The sequence below is a fragment of the Cnephaeus nilssonii genome, assembly GCF_951640355.1.
Source record: "Cnephaeus nilssonii genome assembly, chromosome: 14".
Lineage (NCBI taxonomy): Eukaryota > Metazoa > Chordata > Mammalia > Chiroptera > Vespertilionidae > Cnephaeus > Cnephaeus nilssonii.
The window spans coordinates 9,253,740-9,273,912 of record NC_137085.1 but is presented as its reverse complement, the minus strand read 5'-3'; the positions used below and the strand labels follow the sequence as shown (position 1 = coordinate 9,273,912).

Here is a 20,173-nt window from a genome sequence, read left to right as displayed (position 1 = left end):
GAATTTTTAAAACATGCAATACCTATCTATTTAATTGGGCACTGACCTCTCTTCACTTAGATTGTCAAATAAAATTGACAACAGCCAACAAAACAATAGCATCTAGTCTGAATGAATCAAAATTATACCTATTTTTGTCAGATTGGCAAAAATATATTTTTTGGTGTGTTGCAGAATGTTAGTAATTAGTTTATGTGTGCCATGAAATGAAGAAGGTTGAAAATCGCTGCTATAGACTGTCTAAAAAGAATACACTGCCTTCAGGTATTTATTAATGAAACCAAAGACACTCGGGTAAGTCAGTTTGGTGAGACATTTATGTCATTTATTTTTTTCTCTGTGTAGGATGCCGGGATATGCTGAAAAAATCTGAGCTTGAAAGTGATCGTTTTACGTCTGTTTCAGATTTTCTGATTATTAGGGTTGTCATATAAGCACCCCATGGGCCTATTACTTTGGGGTTTGATTTTTCTCAGACATTTTAACTGTTGAAGCCTTTTATTCTATTCTTAGTAAAACTGTCTCCCCATTTTTAAAAACTTCATGCCCTTAGGGACAGGACTACAGATGGGCATCATCTGCTCCTAGCATACTCACAAAGCCTTACACTTTTGGGAAAATACTCTTCTTATTGGGAAATGTCAAATGTGTGCAGGAGGAAAATATGAACCAAAGCCTGGTTTGTCTTTCCATAAGTAATTTTAATAAGTGAACCCTGCAAAAGCCCCCGGGGAATAGTTCTCATTTATTTTTGCTATTCCTTTAGTGATCAGGAGACAAACCTGCTGATGTTCTCGTCACAGTTATATTTTCAGTTCAGTGACTTTGGCGTGTTTGGACTGCTGCTGGCAGAAATTTCATCTGTATAAAATGGTTTCTGCTCGAAATAGAAATGTAATTGAGTCTTGAATAGTTATACAATAGTGCATTTAAAATCATTTAGCTATAGCAAAGACTCTAGCTTTGTTAGATGAACTCACCAGCATTGTATACAGTTGCTTGGAATTTGTCTTATCAAGCTTTGTTTATTCATTTTGTTAATTCATTTAATTATATCCTTCTTCACCTCCCTCAGATATATTAACTGAATTTACGTCTGTCTAAACTGTCTTCAGGATGTTTAAACTGTTTTTGCTGGTTTTTAGTCATGTCTTCAGAAATAATAATATAGTTTCTCCTCAATTCATTTAATTTTATTGTTTAATCATTATTATATGTGTTCTATAGATAGGAAGCGTCACAATATTATGGAATTTTAGAGCTTGGTAGACAAGGCTTCACATACTACCTGTCCTGCCTCTAAGCCAGTGGTTCTCAACCTTTCTAATGCCGCGACTCTTTAATACAGTTCCTCATGTTGTGGTGACCCCCAACCATAAAATTATTTTCGTTGCTACTTCATAACTGTAATTTTGCTACTGTTAATGAATCGTAATGTAAATATCTGTGTTTTCCGATGGTCTTAGGCTCTACAGCAGCGGTTCTCAACCTGTGGGTCGCGACCCACAGGTTGAGAACAGCTAGCAGGGTCACCTAAGACCATCAGAAAACACAGATATTTACATTACGATTCATAACAGTAGCAAAATTACAGTTATGAAGTAGCAACGAAAATAATTTTATGGTTGGGGGTCACCACAACATGAGGAACTGCATTAAAGGGTCGCAGCACTAGAAAGGTTGAGAACCACTGCTCTAAGCTGTATTGTCTTGGGTAAGTCACTTAACTCTTCTGAGTCTTTCCTCATTTATATCATACAAGTCTATAAAACTAGCACTCAGATTTATTGTGGATTAAAAATAATGGATGTTGTGGTAGTAGTGATTGTAGTAAGAAATAATGAGTCCAGTCAGCATGGCTCAGTGGTTCAGCGTCGACATACGAACCAGGAGGTCATGGTTTGATTCCTAGTCAGGGCACATGCCTGAGTTGTGGGCTCGATCCTCAATGTGGACTGTGCAGGAGGCAGCCGATCAATGATGCCCTCTCATCATTGATGTTTCTGTCTCTCTTCCCCTCTCCATTCCTCTCTGAAATCAATAAAAAAGACATTTAAAAACAAAAACAAAAAACTAATGAATGTAAGCACTGCGCTATGTTATGCGCTCTGTCTCCACAATCACAGCCTTATGAACTAGTACTCCTTTTTATAGACAAGGAAACTGGCTCAGATATTAATTCAGCAATTCTAGTTAGTAAATTGCAAGCCCCAAATTTTTAACAGTCTAAAGTTCAATCCCAAAGCTGGTTTATTTAACTCTACATTAGATTTTAGTGGCCCTGTTAGTAATAATATCTTTGAGCTCTCTAATTTTCAAGTTCATTTTTAATGTGACTCTTAGGGGATGGGAACACTAAAGTTAATGGTATCAATGACATAAAATTATTCTGAAAATTTTACCAATATAAATTAAGGCAGGGTTAGCAAATAAACTTAAGGTTAGGTTAATTTTTTTTCTGCAAAAGGCCAGTACTGTAAATACTTTAGACTTTGCAGCCAAATAGTTTCTATTACAACTACTCAACTCTGGTATTGTAGTGGGAAAGCAGTCATAGATAATACATAAACAAATAAAAATGGCTGTTGCAAAGAAGTTGATTTACAGAAATAGGTGGAAGGCTGGACTTGGCCCAAGACAGTGCACCAATTCTTGAATTAAACAGCAAAAGAATCACTTTTGTTCTTTTTGCTCCCAGCAAAGACAACACTGTATTGAATTGTCTGTGGCTCTTGCAATAGGGCACTAGCATCACAGAATTAACAATTTTTAAGTGTACTGTGCATTATTCTGCTAAATTCTGGGAATATTTTGATAAAAGTCTCAGACCTTTTCATATTTTGACTAGAGGCCCAGTGCATGGATTCATGCACGCGGGGCGGGGGACGGGGGGAAGTCCCTCAGCCTGGCCTGTGCCCTCTCACAATCTGGGACCCCTTGGGGGATGTAGCAGTGTACCAAGTAGCAGGCGGCCAGGGAGGAGCCCCAGCCGGGTCCGGGTGCTGCACTGCTCGCGCTCATCCTGGCCTGCTGTGCCTGCCATCACCACTTAGTAGCGTTGCGCAGAGTTGGGAGAGGCTCCTGCTGCCGCGCTCACCAGCCGTGAGCCTGGCTTCTGGGTGAGTGGCACTCCCCCTGTGGGAGTGCACTGACCACCAGGGGGCAGCTCCTGTGTTGAGCATCTGCCCCTCTGGTGGTCAGTGCGCATCATATAACTGTGCCCTCTTGCAAATCTGGGACCCCTCGGGGGATGTCTGACTGCTGGTCGTTCTGGTCGTAACGGTCACTTAGACTTTTATATGTATGGACTAGAGGCCCAGTGCACGAAATTCATGCACTGGCGGGGGAGGGTGTGTGTCCCTCAGCCCAGCCTACACCCTCTCCAATCTGCCCCTCTCACAATCCAGGACTGCTGACTCCCAACCACTTGTCTGCCTGCTTGCCTGCCTGCCTGATTGCCCCTAACCGCTTCTGCCTGCTAGCCTGATCACTCCCTAACTACTCCCCTGCCAGCCTGATCGACGCCTAACTGCCCTGCAGGCAGTTAGTTATTAGATATAGCAAAGACTCTAGCTTTGTTAGATGAACTCACCAGCATTATATACAGTTGCTTGGAATTTGTCTTATCAAGCTTTGTTTATTCATTTTGTTAATTCATTTAATTATATCCTTCTTCAACTGCAGGCAGTTAGTTCAATAGTGGTATCAGATATAAATTTACATATACATATTACTAATTTTTGGAAGTTATTTATTCTGGACTTGGGTTCTTTGCCAGATGCAAAGAACTACCATTTTTTTTTTCACATTTCACATGTTAACTGCCCTCCCCTGCTGGCCCGGTCATCCCTAACTTCCCTCCCTTGCCAACCTGGTCGCCCCTAACTGTCCTCCCCTGCTGGCCCGATTGCCCCTAACTGCCCTCCCCTGCAGGCCTGGTCGCCTCCAACTGCCCTCCCCTGTAGGCCTGGTCACCCCCAACTGCCCTCCCCTGCAGGCCTGTTCACCCCTAACTGCCCTCCCCTGCTGGCATGGTTGCCCCCACCTGCCCTCCCCTGCAGGCCTTGTCCCTCCCAACTCCCCTCCCCCTGCAGGCCTGGTTCCACCCAACTGTCCTCCCCTGCAGGCCTGGTCACCCCTAACTGCCCTCCTCTGCCAGCCCGGTCACCCCTAACTGCCCTCCCCTGCAGGCCTTATTACCCCCATCTGCCCTCCCTTTCAGGCCTGGTCCCTCCCAACTGCCCTCTCCTGCTGGCCTGATCGCCCACAACTGCCCTCCCCTGCCGGCCATCTTGTGGTGGCCATCTTGTGTCCACATAGGGGTGGCCATCTTTGACCACATGGGGTGGCCATCTTGTGTGTTGGAGTGATGGTCAATTTGCATATTACCTCTTTATTAGATAGGATAGTGGTCCTTTTATATCAGTAACTTTTGATAGTCACGGGAGCTTCTCCACGCAAGAAGCCTGCTTTATTGACCCAATAATGGTGGCTTTTCAATCACAAAGCAGGTGTGATATAGCACATAGAACATTTATTGGTCTTAGAGTTTAATTGACTTCCCTGAATTTCTTTCTTCATTTGTAAAACTGAAGATACTCCCACCTACTTCAGGTGCTTGTTATAAGGATCAAATAAAATTGTGTGCAAAAACACCTAGTATATTGAAGCAGTATATTGATACTGACATTTCAAGATAAGTTTATTTTCCCCATTTTATAGATGAGAAAGATGAAGCTTAAAGACTTGAACAACCTGCTTTCGTGTTATTATAGAGTAGACACTGTCTTAATCAACATAGTCATTCAAAAAAGTCACTTGAAGCAAGATTTCATAAAAACTGAAAGTATTTATTTTTATGTTTATTTTAAATATTTATTTTAACTTAGAGCATATAATTACACAGTTTGTCAATTTTGATACAGGGCTAGGCACTTATCTTTGGCTGTGTACCCACTGATGGGAATTTTGCTTTGTTTATCTTATATAAGCTACAACCATAAAGCTATAGTTTCTAGTTTTGCTTTTCTTTTTATTTTTTCAGTAGAACAATGATTTAAAGATACTTAGGAAGTAGTCTGACTGCAGTATTCTTTCCTCCACCCAACCTTTATATTTATCTTGGCCACATTTAATTCAACAGCTTTATGTATTATTTTTTCTTTATTGGTATGTGATCATTATTAAGTCTTTATAAATCATTTAGTTTAGTTTTCATAAAAATAACTATTTTTAGAGGATCTTACTCTTATGTACTTCTGGGTTATGGCTTTATTTTTAGGCATCTCAACTTGAGTGTAAGACCAAAGCAGTTGTCGTCCTTAGTAAGAAGCGGTGTTCCTGAAGCTCTTCGAGGAGAAGTCTGGCAGCTGCTAGCAGGTTGTCACAACAACGACCACCTGGTAGAAAAATACCGAATTCTCATCACAAAGGTAAGGGGATGGTGATTCAGCTTCAGCATTAATATTTTGGGAAGTTTGTTACAAAGAGATCATTGTGGCTATTTGATTTCCAATAATTTTCTTTATAATTCCTTTACCTTATAGAACAGAACTTTTATACTTCTAGCCCAAATTTATTTCTAGTGTTGGCACAAAGGAGAAGGATAATTTTTCTTCTTTGATTGATTTCACCTCAGGGGCAAAGGATGTCCTCTACCCATTGTGTGCCTAAATCTTTTTTTTTTTTTTTTTACCATAATTGCATTCCATTCCATTTTTAGTTAGATCAGTTGTGCTATGCAGTGTGTAAAAACTTTCTTTTGTTTATTTTAATCCTTTTCACATGTCACAGAAATGTACTCTTTGTAAGGTAAGGTCTACTTCTAGTTTCTGCAATTGGAAGAATATAGTTCTGTTACCTTAAACCAGATTTCCCTTTGGCTTATTTCTTTAAATTGAAGAATTCTCATTTTTTTAGTATTCCCTTCTCAAATTCATGCATTCTTCAAGGTTTTGCAAGCGAAGTAACAAAAACTGTTTCTTGCACAAGAATACAAGAATTTGAAAAGTAATTTTCTGCAAGGTTAGGTAATGCTTTGTGCCTTTGTAACCATGTTATTGGTTTTAACTTTTATTTCCTCAAATTCTTGAAATGTTTATATTTAGGAAGCAGTTTCTCCAGTGCTATGTAAATCCCAAACCTGGGTTATGAATGAATTTCTCAGAACTCCAATAATGTATGAGAATTTTTCAACCTGACAAAAGGTGGGACTTCTTTTAAAAATGTATGAACACCTTATAAGAGATGAGTAATACCTCTATAAGATTTTTATTTAAAAACTTTAAAGGAAGTACAGCATTTGAACATGAAATTGGATCTTTCCACACCAGAAAATTATACTGATTTACTCAAAATATGAGTGTTCCTTCTCATCATCTTTTTTCTAGTCAGATGTGTTTTCTTTCAAGAACTAATATTCTGATCCCCTCCATTATCTATCTTCTATATATATAAAAGGCTAAATGACCAGTAGGTATGATGCGCACTGACCACTAGGGGGCAGATGCTCAACTTTGCAGATTGCCCTCTTGCACTCAGGGACTCCTTGGGGGATGTTGGACTGCCGGTTTTGGCCCGATCCCTTCAGGCCAGGCTGAGGGACCCCACCTGCTGGAGGGATCCCACTCATTCCGCAGACACCCTTTGGGCTCCAGGGCATGTCTGGCTTATCTGGCCCAGTCCCGCCCCCTCCAGCCACCTTCTAATTAATTTCCTTTCAATGTGCATGAATCCATGCACTGGGCCTCAAGTATTGATATAATTGTTTAACCGCCATCTATTGAGTGCCTGTATTATAAGCCTAATGCTGAAGCTAGGAGATCAAACACAGAAATAATTAACTGTCATGTGATAGACATATGTCTTATGATAGTTTGAAAAAGCACAGTTGGAGCCATCAAAGGTAGTGATAAATTCAGCCTGGGAGAACAGGAGATTATCAGGAACATCACATTTAAGATGGGTTTCAGAAAAGAGCTCCCTAAGCCTGGAAAGATGGAAGACCATTGGGCTCATAGTATGAATGGAAGTGAGGGTATGTGACATGTAGAGCCATGTTGATTGGCAAGTTGATTTTTTCCTTTATTGGAAAATCATATTTTGGATGTATAATTCTCAGTTCTAACTATCTTTCTAGTTCCTCTTTTGAAGTCCTTTGAAATGTTTGGCCAAAAATTATTTCTTAAATATTTTTGGTGGGGCCATTCATACAGATAATTTCAAAAACATGAAGTATTCTATTTTTCTGGTTCCATGAAAATGAGGAAATCTGTTTTTTGAATAGGAATTTGATAATTACATGACGTGTAAAATATCAGCTATTAACAAATCTGGTATATTTGATTGTTTTACATATGCTGATGTCATGTGCTTTGTATTGCATATTAAACTTTGATTATCATGCACATGGCTAGAACCTAGAAAGATCTCTAATGATGTGTATGTTAGTTTAAATTGCTGGTAGGTGATCAGAAAATGCAAATTATTTAATCATCATAATATTGGCAAAAACGGTTTTTTATTTTTTTACACTATAGTGTTATTTGATGCACGTTGGTATTGCTTTAAATGCAGTCATTTCTCTGAATGTCTCATTAGCTGTTTTTTTGTTTGCTTTCATTTGTAAAAAATTTCTGAGAATATTCCATTGTATCAGTAAACCACACTTTAAAAAAGTCTATTCTGCTATTATATATGTTTGTGAGGTTTTCCCCTCCACCCCATTTTTTGGCTTATTATGAAGAAAGTTGCTTATGAAACATTTTTGAATATAGGAGGTGCTATGGTTTTGAATATTTGTGTCTTTCAAAATTTATATGTTGAAACCTAACCTCCAAGGTAATGGTATTAGGAGGTAGAGCTTTTGGGATGTGATTAGGTCTTGAGGGCAGAGCCCCAGGATAGGGATTAATGCCTTTATAAAAAAGGTTCTAGAAAGATCCCTTGTCACCTTGCACCATGTGAGGACACAGCAAGAAGTTGGCAGCCTGCAAGCCAGAAGAGGGCCTTCACAGGAACCCAACCGTGCTGGTGCCTTGATCTTGGACTTCCAGCTTCCAGAACTGTGAGCAATAAATTCCTGCTGTTTTATAAGTCATCCAGTCTGTAGTATTTTGTTGTAGCAGCCCAAACAGACCAAGACAGCAGGATTTGTACATACTATTTTCATACATATATATGAAAATTTTATATGTAAAATTGACATATATATTACTAATTTTTGGAAGTTATTTATTCTGGACTTGGGTTCTTTGCCAGATGCATGCTGTATGTTCTGAAATTTCACATATAAAATTACCTTGGAAGGGTTGTTTTGGCTTAGCTCCTTCAAAGACTAAATTTAAAGGAGGAGAAAAGAGTGACTTGATTTATAGAGTGAAGGCCAAAAAAAAATCTTGCAGCCAGGTTTTTTTGTTATCTTTCCCAAAGTGACATGTCATATATTATTTTGTCTGTTTTTTTAAAAAAACAGCAACAACAAAAAAAAACATTAAATAATACATAGAAATTGGGAAATTCATAAAATAAAGAAAACCATAAAGGAGAAAATAAAGAATTACTTGTGCCGAAACCGGTTTGGCTCGGTGGATGGAGTGTCGGTCTGCGGACTGAAGGGTCCCGGGTTCGGTTCTGATCAGGGGCATGTGCATTGGTTGTGGGCACATCCCCAGTGGGGGGTGTGCGGGAGGCAGCTGGTCGGTGTTTCTCTCTCATCGATGTTTCTGGCTCTCTATCCCTCTCCCTTCCTCTCTGTAAAAAATCAATAAAATATATTTTAAAAAAGAAAAGAATTACTTGTAATCCAACCATCAGTGAAAAGTAGAGTTGAATTTTAATGAATTACCTTCCAGTCATGTATATGCAGAAATAGTTATTCTCTCTTTTGTAAAAATCAAATACATCATGAGACTGCATTATTTTTAAAAAGGAAATAAATGTATAGATTTTTGTGAGGACATAGATTTATTGCTCCCATGTCATAAATATTTTGTTTTTTTCCTCAAAATAAAACATTTAAATCCTGACTGATTTGATAAAGTGTGGCTATCAGGGTTTGTTTGTTTGATTGTTTGTTTTTATATGAATACTAGAGGCCCGGTGCATGAAAATTCATGCACTGGAGCGGGGGGTCCTTCAGCCCGGCCTTCCCCTCTCAGAGTCTGGGAGCCCTCAGGGGCAGGAGGCAACCCGGCGATCAGGGGAAGGTGATGCCCCATCACACCTCTGCTGCTGCCACTGCCAGCAGCGCAAGCCTCGGCCGGCCCTGGTTACCTGAGCCTCGGGTAGCCCTGGGCGGCTGGGCAGCCGCCATCCAAGGCTTGCCTTTGCCTCAGGCCGGCCCTGGGCGGCTAGGAGGCTGAGGGGACTGGGGGACTCCAGAGGCAGGTGCGTGGAGTGGCTGGACCTGCCAGGCGGGCCCGGCCTTGTTGCATGCCTGCCACCCTGGTGGGGCTGAGGGGACTGGGCGCTGCCATCTTGTGGCTGTGGGTGCTGCCATCTTTGAGGGTATGGCAGTCAACTAGCATATTCCCTCCTTATTGGCTGTGGGCGCTGCCATCTTTGAGGGCGTGATAGTCAATTAGCACATTCCCTCCTTATTGGCTGGCTATGGGTGCCACCATCTTTGGGACAGTGTGAGGGTCAATTAGCATATTCCCTCTTTATTAGATAGGATTTTGATTACAGTTCCAAAGACTGGTTTTACTAAAATAAAAACAAATTTAGAAGACCTATTATTGTACTAATGGTAGTAGTATAACAGCTTGTAGTTTTATTGCACTTTTATTACATTTTTAATTCTTTCAAGTTGTCAGCCAATGTAATATATTTTTATCAGCTTAACCATCTAGTTTTAAACATGAGTAACCTGGGATGTAGAGATAGTAAGTTACATGGCCAAATTCACAAGGAAAAGACTGGACTCCTGACTTTGGCAAATGCCTTTTCTGTTTATTGAACTAAAGCTTCCTTATTTTCATTTAATATTTATTAAGCACTCAAAAATGGGAGCTCAAAAATACAGTTTATGATGAATGGTTTGGTTGGAGCTTAAGTTGTTTGGGGGGATGTGGAATAGTGGTATCAGATTGGAAAGGCAATTGGGAGCCATTGACTCTTCTTGAACAGTGGAGTACCATAATAAAGTATGCGGTACTGGATATTCAATCAGGCAGAAATAAATATATTAGAAAAATGAGTAAGATTAGAAGTCTAGACGATATTTAATGATGGCCTAAAGTAAAGTAGTAAAAACTGAAGAGGAAGTGAATTTGAGAGCTGTTGTAGAAATAGATTTCCAGGAAATTGTGCCTAAGAACATTGTATTGAGAGTAAGAGTGGTCAAGATGATTTCTAAGTTTCATTCTTGAGTGCCTAAAACATTGGGGAAAAACAAGACAGGCTTATTTGGTGGAGAAACTATTTAATCTGGGGTGCTCTGGTTGAAATCTCAACAGGACATCCAGGTCTTGTAGTTGTGTGACAGCAGGCAAATTGTTGATGGAAAAGGGAGCTTGGGAATGAATTTATGGCTGGTGACACAGGCAGAGAAATTATTTGTGTAGAGGGAATAATTGATACCATATCACCTTCCCAGGTACCTTCACTGGCCTCAGAAAGTATCATAACTGTGTAAGAGAGGGCACTTTATATTCAGGAGCCCAGCCTCAAGCAGTGCAACATGATTGGTAGGAAAGCACAGGCTATTTTAATTGCATGAGAAAAAGTAAAGTTTTATACTACCTATGTGATACATATTGGGAAGTCTTTATTTCACAACAGTCCCATGAAATAGGGAGTATGATCCTTATTTTACAGATGATAAAACTGAGTCTAAGACAGGCTAAGTAATATTAGAGCTAAGATTTGAACTAGATGAGTGTTCAGTGCCACTGGTCCTTTTACTATGCCACACTTTGCCATGTTTTACAATAAGACCTGTCCAAATGGCTATCAGGCTTATTCTCAGTAGGTTTTTTAGTTTCTTGCCTTTGTATAAGGATAGTGTTTCAGATCTTGAAATGTAATTGAGTTCTGATTATGGCTGTCCATTTGCCTGCAATGAGAAAGCATGTGTGTGAAACAAAAAAATGCAAATTGGATCACATAACATTGATCTCCACCCAGGTATGCATATCTTCTGGAATGCTTTGAAATACCAACATTTGTTTATTTTCTTTTACTGTGCTGGGTATGTGGAACTTTATTGAGAAGGATGAATTGAAAATCCAGAGACACTTGGAAGAAAAGAGACTAAAAATACATATTTTCTAATTAGCTAAAATTTGTCATCATTTACAACATTACCAGAAGAGCCACAAAAAATCTCACTTTGCATTGTTTTAAGTAGGCACAAACAAGATTGTGTATTCTGAGATACAAAAGCTAATTTGTACCATGAAATTTCCTCTGATTTTCAAGCCTGGTGGAAATGGTACCTTTACTTTTCCATCTTTTGTTATATGTTTGTGTTCTGTGTCTCAGCAAACTAGAAGCAAGATATGGCATCTTGAAACTAAGGTAGTGTTAAATACAGGAATAACAGAATTCCTCTTCTGTGTGTACACGAGGGTGAAATTCTCTTGATTTTTAAGTTTGCTTGTTATTTTGGTCATCTTTCTTAATATTGGTCAATATCCAGTGAATCATGAGAAAATTAATGCTGAATATTTAGCCTTTTAGCTAGAACTTCTTGTGCTGCTGAATTGATTCCTCAGTTGCCTTGCACTCGTAACACACTTCCATTCTTTAACATTGCTCTTCGTTCCTTGGGAAAATGCTACAAGGAAATGGGAATTTCCTCTCAGCATTCCCCTCTGGCAGTGTGTTTCAATTTAAATCCCGGGCTGGCTCTCTGTTCAGGTTACTACCCCTTCTCCTTACTAGCAGTTTGAGGTATGTTCCTCTACCAAAAGGGGGGATTCCAGATAGACGAGGAAACAGCTTTGAAACACTGCACTGCAAGCGTGTTCAGTTATTCCCCCACTGTGCAGTCTGGAAATCGGGGAGCGCCTCTCTGGTGATGAATCGGAATGAGCTGCTGAAGATGCCAGAGTGTGTGCCTGCACAAGCATTTTCTTTCCCCTCCCCCACTGCTTCCCTTTCCCAAGCCCCCTCTCTCCCTATTTCCCCTCCTACTCCTTTATCCCCTCCCTCCGTGTCTCAGTTCTGCAGTAAACCAGGCTGAGGCACATTCCTGCTTTGCAAGGCTTTCTGTTAAGGATGTTTTGTGGCTTTTGTTTGGATTGCAGCATGCAGAATTACAGGTAACACTCTGAAATTGAGCTAGACAGATAAATTCTGTTGAAATGTTTTCAAAGAGACAAGATATTACATGGGAATCAAGAAAATAAGTTATTTTATTCATGGTAATTATGGTAAAATGTTTTTAGAAATGCAATAAGCAGGTTTCCTTTTCTCCTCATAAGGCTCCAGTGAAAGGAAAATGGGGGTAGATTGTTCTGACTGCAATTGACTCTTTTTTTGTTGTTGTTTATCATGAAAGCTTGCTGTTGCTGTACCTCCTCTGTACAGTAAGGACCAATTAGTTATGTGGGGTGCTACTGAGGGTAGTACTGGGTGGGGTGGGATGGAGTGGGAGGGATGATAGCCTGAGCTAGCCAGATTCTTTGATTTTTTTTTATTGGGATGCATAATATAAAATGCTCTCTCCTTTTCTTCTATCAGCTATTCAGAGGAGACTCATTACAACTCCTGCTGAAGCTCCTAATTTTCTTCCCTTCTCTTCTGCCCCTACTCCCTACCCTCATTGGCCTGAAGACATTGTACCCAGAATTTGCTTTACTCCCCTGGCACTATGTGTATGGTAAACCTGATACTATGGCCGTGTCTGGGACTGGCCAGACGACGGCTGCTGGCTCTCCCTATTCCAAGGACTTAAAGGGGGATTGTACTGCAGGCAATGCATCAGAGCAGCACCATCGCGAGCCTGGGGACTGAGGCTCCTTGGGCATTATTACAAACACAGAGAGCTGACCGCAATGACAGCAGCTGCTCCTTTGAACTGTTGGCAGCGGCCAAGCGGCAGCATGAAGTGAGAGATTACTCCTGAGCTCAAGATGAACTCCACCTTGGATGGTAATCAGAGCAACCACCCTTTTTGTCTCTTGGCATTTGGCTATTTGGAAACTGTCGATTTTTGCCTTTTGGAAGTGTTGATTATTGTTTTTCTAACTGTATTGATTATTTCTGGCAACATCATTGTGATTTTTGTATTTCACTGTGCACCTTTGTTGAACCATCACACTACAAGTTATTTTATCCAGACTATGGCATATGCTGACCTGTTGGTTGGGGTCAGCTGCCTGGTTCCTTCTTTATCACTCCTCCACTACCCGCTTCCAGTAGAGGAGTCCTTGACTTGCCAGGTGTTTGGTTTTATAGTATCAGTTCTGAAAAGTGTCTCCATGACCTCTCTGGCTTGTATCAGCATCGATAGATATATTGCCATCACTAAACCTTTGACCTATAACACCCTGGTTACACCCTGGAGACTACGCCTGTGTATTTTCCTGATTTGGTTGTATTCCACCCTGGTCTTTCTGCCTTCCTTTTTCCACTGGGGCAAACCTGGATATCATGGAGATGTGTTTCAGTGGTGTGCAGAGTCCTGGCGCACCGACCCCTACTTCACCCTGTTCATCGTGATGATGTTATATGCCCCAGCAGCACTCATTGTGTGCTTCACTTATTTCAACATTTTCCGCATCTGCCAGCAGCACACAAAGGAAATCAGCGAAAGGCAAGCTCGCTTCAGCAGCCAGAGTGGGGAGACTGGGGAGGTGCAGGCCTGTCCGGACAAGCGCTATGCCATGGTTCTGTTCCGGATTACTAGTGTGTTTTACATCCTCTGGTTGCCATACATCGTCTACTTCTTGTTGGAGAGCTCCACTGGCCACAGCAACCGCTTCGCATCCTTCTTGACCACCTGGCTTGCCATTAGTAACAGTTTCTGCAACTGTGTCATTTATAGTCTCTCCAACAGTGTCTTCCAAAGGGGACTAAAGCGCCTCTCGGGGGCCATGTGTACTTCTTGTGCAAGTCAGGTGATAGCTAAGGACCCTTACACAGTTAGGAGCAAAGGCCCTCTTAATGGATGCCATGTCTAAAGAGGTTCAGATATTGGGTCATTGTATGTGTGTGGGGGGCCAGAGGGGAGTCCCTTTTTCTCTCTATGTATTCCTTGTTCACTAGAAAATCTGGACAAAATAATTTGACTCTGAGCAATAGGAAACAAATGATCCATCCAAAAAACCTACGTTTGCAGAAATGATTTTTCTTTAAAAGTGCTTTTAAATCAGAAGAATCAGGACCATGAAGATAAATTGCTCTTGGTTCCAATTTTTGTGATGCCATGAAATTCTCAGATTTAAAATGAATAAAGTCATATCTCACACCTCTCTGGCTGGCATGACTAAACCTGGGTGTGAAAAGCGTCACCATTTTAAAATACCATCATTTTCTTGTGGCTTTTCTGGATTCATTCCAATTGTTTGGGCTTCATATACAATTTATTTATTTTAACAGCAAATATTAAAATATGGTGATGAATTAACAGGGTTTTAAGATTTTGTTTATGTATGCCTAAGTATTACATTGCAAGTTTCAGCACTTTCATTTAGATATCCAAATTTTTTATGTTTTGTTCTCTTGAGAGAATTCTCAATACAGTGAATAATGTGGACAACTAAATACTAATTTTAGAATTTTGCAATGAAAGTGATGCTAAAGTGCAAATACTAGACAATTTATGAAGAACTGAGCTACTTTTTGTGTCATGTTTAAGAGAGATCTAAAGAAATGTGTGCATTGAAAGTGATTCTGTTGCAGTATTTTTGCGCATGCCTTTGTGTGTATATCTGTATTGAGAATATTTGAATTGAGTTAGATTTCACTTTTACAGTAAAATGTACATTTAATTAGTTCATTTTTAAAATAGAAGAGGATTAATTGAGATGTTCTCTTTTGGTTAAATGGAATCAACTAATAAAGTAGCAACTAATTTTTTTTAAAGCATTCTTTTAGTTAGTGTTAAGGAGTCCACATTTGCATAAGAGGAGAAATTCTGATTTGTCTATCTCTCTTTTATTGCTGTAATCCTTTGGGATACAGTTCTTAATAGTCTTTTTCTTTTCTCTTTAAGCCAAAGCACTAGCCTACTCTGTAGGATTTTATTATCCTATAGAATTATTAATTGAGAATGCTATGTATTTGTATGTAGTAGTGTTTTGTTCTTAGATGATTATCTTTAGAGCAAGAGGTTTATTTTCTGAAAGGAGAGAAGGGTTTCCCAGCAGCCCCAGGAATGAGTATTTCCTCGACTTATCTGCTGGTTTTAATGTTTTGGAAGCCTTCAGGGAACTTATGTGATCTCTGTCTTTGGCCAGAAGTTGTAATCTGGATGCTATAGTGATGTTTAGTGAGATGTAAGATGGAAGAAACCCAAAGAACATAGGTGAAAGTAGGTTTTTAAATCTAAGAAAGGACATGGATATTTATAATATAGGCAGATAATGCTTTGGTTTTCCATCATAATATGAAGAAAGTTCCTACCCCTTTTAAAATAAAGGGCAGCTTTATGATTTTAGATATTGATTTGATTTTAACCTCAAATGTGTTCTATTTAAACTTTTATTTTAGTGATTAAGTAATATATAAAATTTAAACTTAAAATTCTGAGTACTTCCCTAAAACTTGCTTGCTCTTTATATTTTATATTGGAAAATTTGATTCTAAGTTGTTTGAAAATTTAGAATTCATATTGAAATTGCAAGTTAAGTTAGCAGTGTCTTTAAATTGCCAGGTCAAGTGGAAAACCTTTTCTTTTGAATTCCAAAAAAAAGTTGTGCACTTTCTTCTTTAAGTAGCACAGTTCAAAAAAAATTTTTTTCATGTATGCTGGAGAATGTAATCTGTTCAAATTTACCAAGTTAGCTTGAGAATTTTTCATTAAGGAAATATGGGAATTTTAAAGACTTTCAGTAGATTTTACTTTTTGGTGGGCTGAGAGTCCTTTTAATCTTTCCCTTCAATAGGGTTCCATCTTGTGAGAATGGAAAAAATAAAATTTGTGCTTAACTTCCTGGAAATGGCTAATCAAGTTGGTTTTTGGTGACTGGAAATAACTCTTTTAATAAGAGCTTTTGTTAATAGATTTTTACATTTCCTAATACCAAATTTAGATGTCATAGAGGTATTGTTTTTTTCACATTAGAAACTTTATCAGTGTCTTAGTCTAAAACTGAAGTAGAAAGTAAGTAAATTGAGTAATTTAAAGAAAAATAAAGCTCTTAATCCCCTTGCCAATTGATACTTGCTTAATGTCAGATTTTTTTTTTAGTTTATCTTGTCTTCATTGGACCGTCTGTATAAATTCTATAGTTTCTTCCAGGTATCATTTCTATTCTCACATTTATTGTCTGTGTTGCTGTTTTATTTTCATTTTCGTGTGTGTATGTTGGTGAAAGGGGATATGCTTAGATTCAATCTTCTGTGGCAGGGGGCAGTTTCTATGGGATACATTTGTAGAGTTTGTATTTAAGTAATCTTTTCGTTCTGCCATATTTAATGCAACATTCGATGATGTTTGGGTTAAATACCAATCTGACTAGTTCAGACTGAGAAAAAAGTATATTTTTAGACTCCAGTTACCTTGGGCGTGGCAATACAACACGTTTAACTTTATATGGTATATGACTGATATATGAGGCAGCATGAGCTTTTGGTGATTGTGTCAAAATTATTTCATAATACATTTTAAATTAAGATCATACTAATTGTATTTGTAAATTAGATGTGTGGTTTTTATACAATGATTTATTTCAGTGAAGGTGTATTACAAAAAGACAAATGTTCCACTTTAATAAAAGAACTACCTTACACCAGAATAGATATTTAAATTTTTCATGGACCTGTTGAATCACCCTAAATTCCATTTTGGAAAGGGTTTTCTTTAGGCTTTATCGCTGGGTAAATTCCTTTTTGAGCCTGTAATTTTACAATGGCTTTTACTTTTTACTTGAATAGTGTTCTCTGTTTTAAGGATTGGAAAAACTTGAATTTTTGTGCTATAAATGCATTGTCCACCTCTCTGAACTTGAAAATAAAGGTTGCAGGCTCTCAGATAATAAGAGTGGTTTCTGAGAGTTTTTTAGGTTTGATTTTAAAATCTGCACAGTGGTTTTGTAGGAAATGTTTTAATTTCACTGACTATGTGTTTTTGTATCATAAAAGATTTGTTAAATAAATAATTGGCAAACCAAAACTTACTGTTATATGAGCAGATTTGGGGAAGTTTAAGGATGGAGAATTGTGGCATGATGAGAGTTGTTAAAAGTCTTCATTAATTAGTCTATGTGTTGATTTTTCCACGTTAGGTTTAAGAAATACTAAATATTATATATTAAATATATATATAGTAGTATATTTTGCAGACTCTGAGAATAGTCTATACAATTTTCCTATGGCTGTAAATAAGTAATTTGGCTTTTCTTCAAAATTTGGGAGACAGATGGCATTACAGTATGCTTAAACTGAACTTTGAACTGATAATCAGAAAATCTGGGTTTACTATTACTAGTTCGTTTTTTACTCCTTTGCTTTTAATATTAGCAGTCAGCCAGAGATCACTGGCCTTTTGAGAAAATCTTTTCACATAAAACACAGAGCCCAGAACAAAATAAATCAGAGGAAACAAAACAATGCAAGTCACATATGAAAACTTCAAAAAATATCAAGTATAACATTTTCAGAGATTTTGGATCCATTAAAAGACAGTAGGATGCAATAAAAAAACAAACAAACAAAACACACAGAAAGATAATGAGAAAGAGCTCTTGAGATTTAAAGTATAATCAGATTATTTAAAAATTAGACAAGTTGGAAGATAAAATTGAAGTAGGCCAGATAGTGAAACAAAAGACAGAAACAGTAGACAGAAAGCAAGACAAATTAGAAGTTCAGTCAAGTAAGTGCAGCACCTAACTAGCATGATTTTAGAAACAATAGAGAAAAAAGAAAATTCTCAAAGAAGTATTAGAAGAAAAATTTCCAGAACTGAAGGATATGAGTTTTCATAATGAAAAGGACCAGCTTAATGTAATAAAAAGACTTTGATGGCAAATCATTACAAAATTTCAGAACACTAGGAATAAAGAAAAAATTCAAAAGCTTCTTGGTCTGGAATAGGGGTGGGAGGGTGGAATCATAACGTAGTTACAGGGATCTGAATAGCTTTGGACTTTCCACCTTAAAAAGGCAAGAAGGCCCTAACTGGTTGGGCTCAGTGGATAGAGCGTCGGCCTGTGGACTGAAGGGTCCCAGGTTCGATTCCAGTCAAGTGCCTGTACCTTGGTTGTGGGCACATCCCCAGTAGGGGGTGTGCAGGAGGCAGCTGATCGATGTTTGTCTCTCATCGATGTTTCTAACTCTGTCCCTCTTCCTTCCCCTCTATAAAAAATCAATAAAATACATATTTTTTAAAAAAGCAAGAAGATAATGAGTAATAACTTCAAAATTTTGCATAGTGATTTTTAACTTAGAATTTTATGTCCAGTCAAGCTTTTCATTCAAGTGTGAGAGTAAAGTAAATCCATTTTGAGATATTCAGGGTCTCAAAATGTTTACTTGTCTAACATACTTTCTCAGAAAGTAACTGAAGGATATGTTTCCCCAGAATGAGAGATGAAATCAAGAAAGAGGAAGATACAGAACCCAGGATACAAGGACTCCAACATAGGAGAGAGGTGAAGAAAATTCCCACGGTTATAGGGAAGGGAAGCCCTAGGAAGTCAGATGTGCTGCAGACCTAGAAAGCAACTAATCCAAATGGGAACAGGCAGAAGGAGAGGGGATTAGGAGTTATATCTTTAGGAAATAATAATTGGGAGGAATTTACAATCCTATCAGGTTTGTAGGGGAAGAATTGGGCTGTCAGACCTTTTTGATACATAGAATACTGAAGGAAAGAAAAAAAATAGGTTATAAGGCCTTTTTGATTCCTAATTTACTATGTCACTATGCCTCATAGGTATATGCTTGGATCTTTTTAGATTTTTAAAAAAATATATATTTCATTGATTTTTTACAGAGAGGAAGGGAGAGGGATAGAGAGTTAGAAACATTGATGAGAGAGAAACATTGATCAGCTGCCTCCTGCACACCCCCTATTGGGGATGTGCCCGCAACTAAGGTACATGCCCTTGAAGAATCGAACCTGGGACCCTTCAGTCCGCAGGCCAGCGCTCTATCCATTGAGCCAAACCGGTTAGGGCTCTTTTTAGATTTTTAAACTTTTTTTTTTTTTTAACCAATAGAAGACAGGTATACAAAGTACTGTGTAGTATTTGTAGGTAAGGAGATATGTGTTAGATTGATTTCCTTAGAAAGCAGTATATGAGATAGCTAAGCTTTGGGTGAATAGGACTCTATAGTCTTATCAGTCCCTACTGCTTGAATGAGATTGGCATAAATTATCCAGTTGGACAGGACTAAAGAAACCCAAAGGATCAATAGACAAAAGAGTCTAATAAAGTGACCTATAATTATCAAACAGTACCAGTATATGACATGAGAAAGCCCTTTGCAAAGTAAAAAGCACATCTTCATGTTACGTTAACATGACTGTAGTCACTTAATGAAAGGCTTATTTATTAGTTTGTTACCAAAAGATTGTATTGGTTTGAACAAAATACAGTAATAAAGACTTTTAAAAGTAAAACTTTAAATTCTGTTTATTAGCTTTCAACAAATACTTGTTGAATTGAATTAGTAAGACAATATTTGGGGGAGAAAGCAAAAGTTACAACATTGAATAGCATGATTTATTTCTGAAATATATTCCAGAAAGACTCGGGAAATCCCCACTGCCAAAGCCATTTATTTATAGCTAAACAACAACAAAAAAGTATTTGTGGGTCTCTGTCTTTATTGACTCTTGGGGAGTAGAATCTGACTCAAAAGACTTTTTCATTTTTAAAAGTTTTTCTCCTTCATGATATGATAGTTGTAATGATTGAAACCATTTCTATTTAGATTATGTTAACACCATGTATTGTTAACATCATCATACTGATTATGTGTATTATACCCTACAGAGCACTGGAAATAAAGTTAAAACAAAATTTGATTTATTAGGTGGTCTCAATCTTTCTGA

General features: G+C 38.3%; 2 protein-coding genes across 5 annotated transcripts in view; both read left to right on the top strand.

The window, feature by feature from the left end:
- Positions 1 to 20,173, top strand: part of RABGAP1 (RAB GTPase activating protein 1) — a 126,424-nt gene that overhangs the window by 64,679 nt on the left and 41,572 nt on the right. For all 4 annotated transcript variants that reach the window (XM_079791011.1, XM_079791010.1, XM_079791012.1 and 1 more), the window contains one exon: positions 5,282 to 5,432. In XM_079791011.1, the coding sequence (XP_079647137.1) occupies positions 5,282 to 5,432 (151 nt within the window). The remainder of the gene's footprint in view (positions 1 to 5,281; positions 5,433 to 20,173) is intronic.
- GPR21 (G protein-coupled receptor 21) lies at positions 9,211 to 18,258 on the top strand. Its single transcript, XM_079790061.1, has 2 exons — positions 9,211 to 12,266; positions 12,688 to 18,258. The coding sequence occupies exon 2, from the start codon at positions 13,080 to 13,082 to the stop codon at positions 14,127 to 14,129; it is 1,050 nt and encodes a 349-aa protein (XP_079646187.1). The 5' UTR covers positions 9,211 to 12,266; positions 12,688 to 13,079; the 3' UTR covers positions 14,130 to 18,258.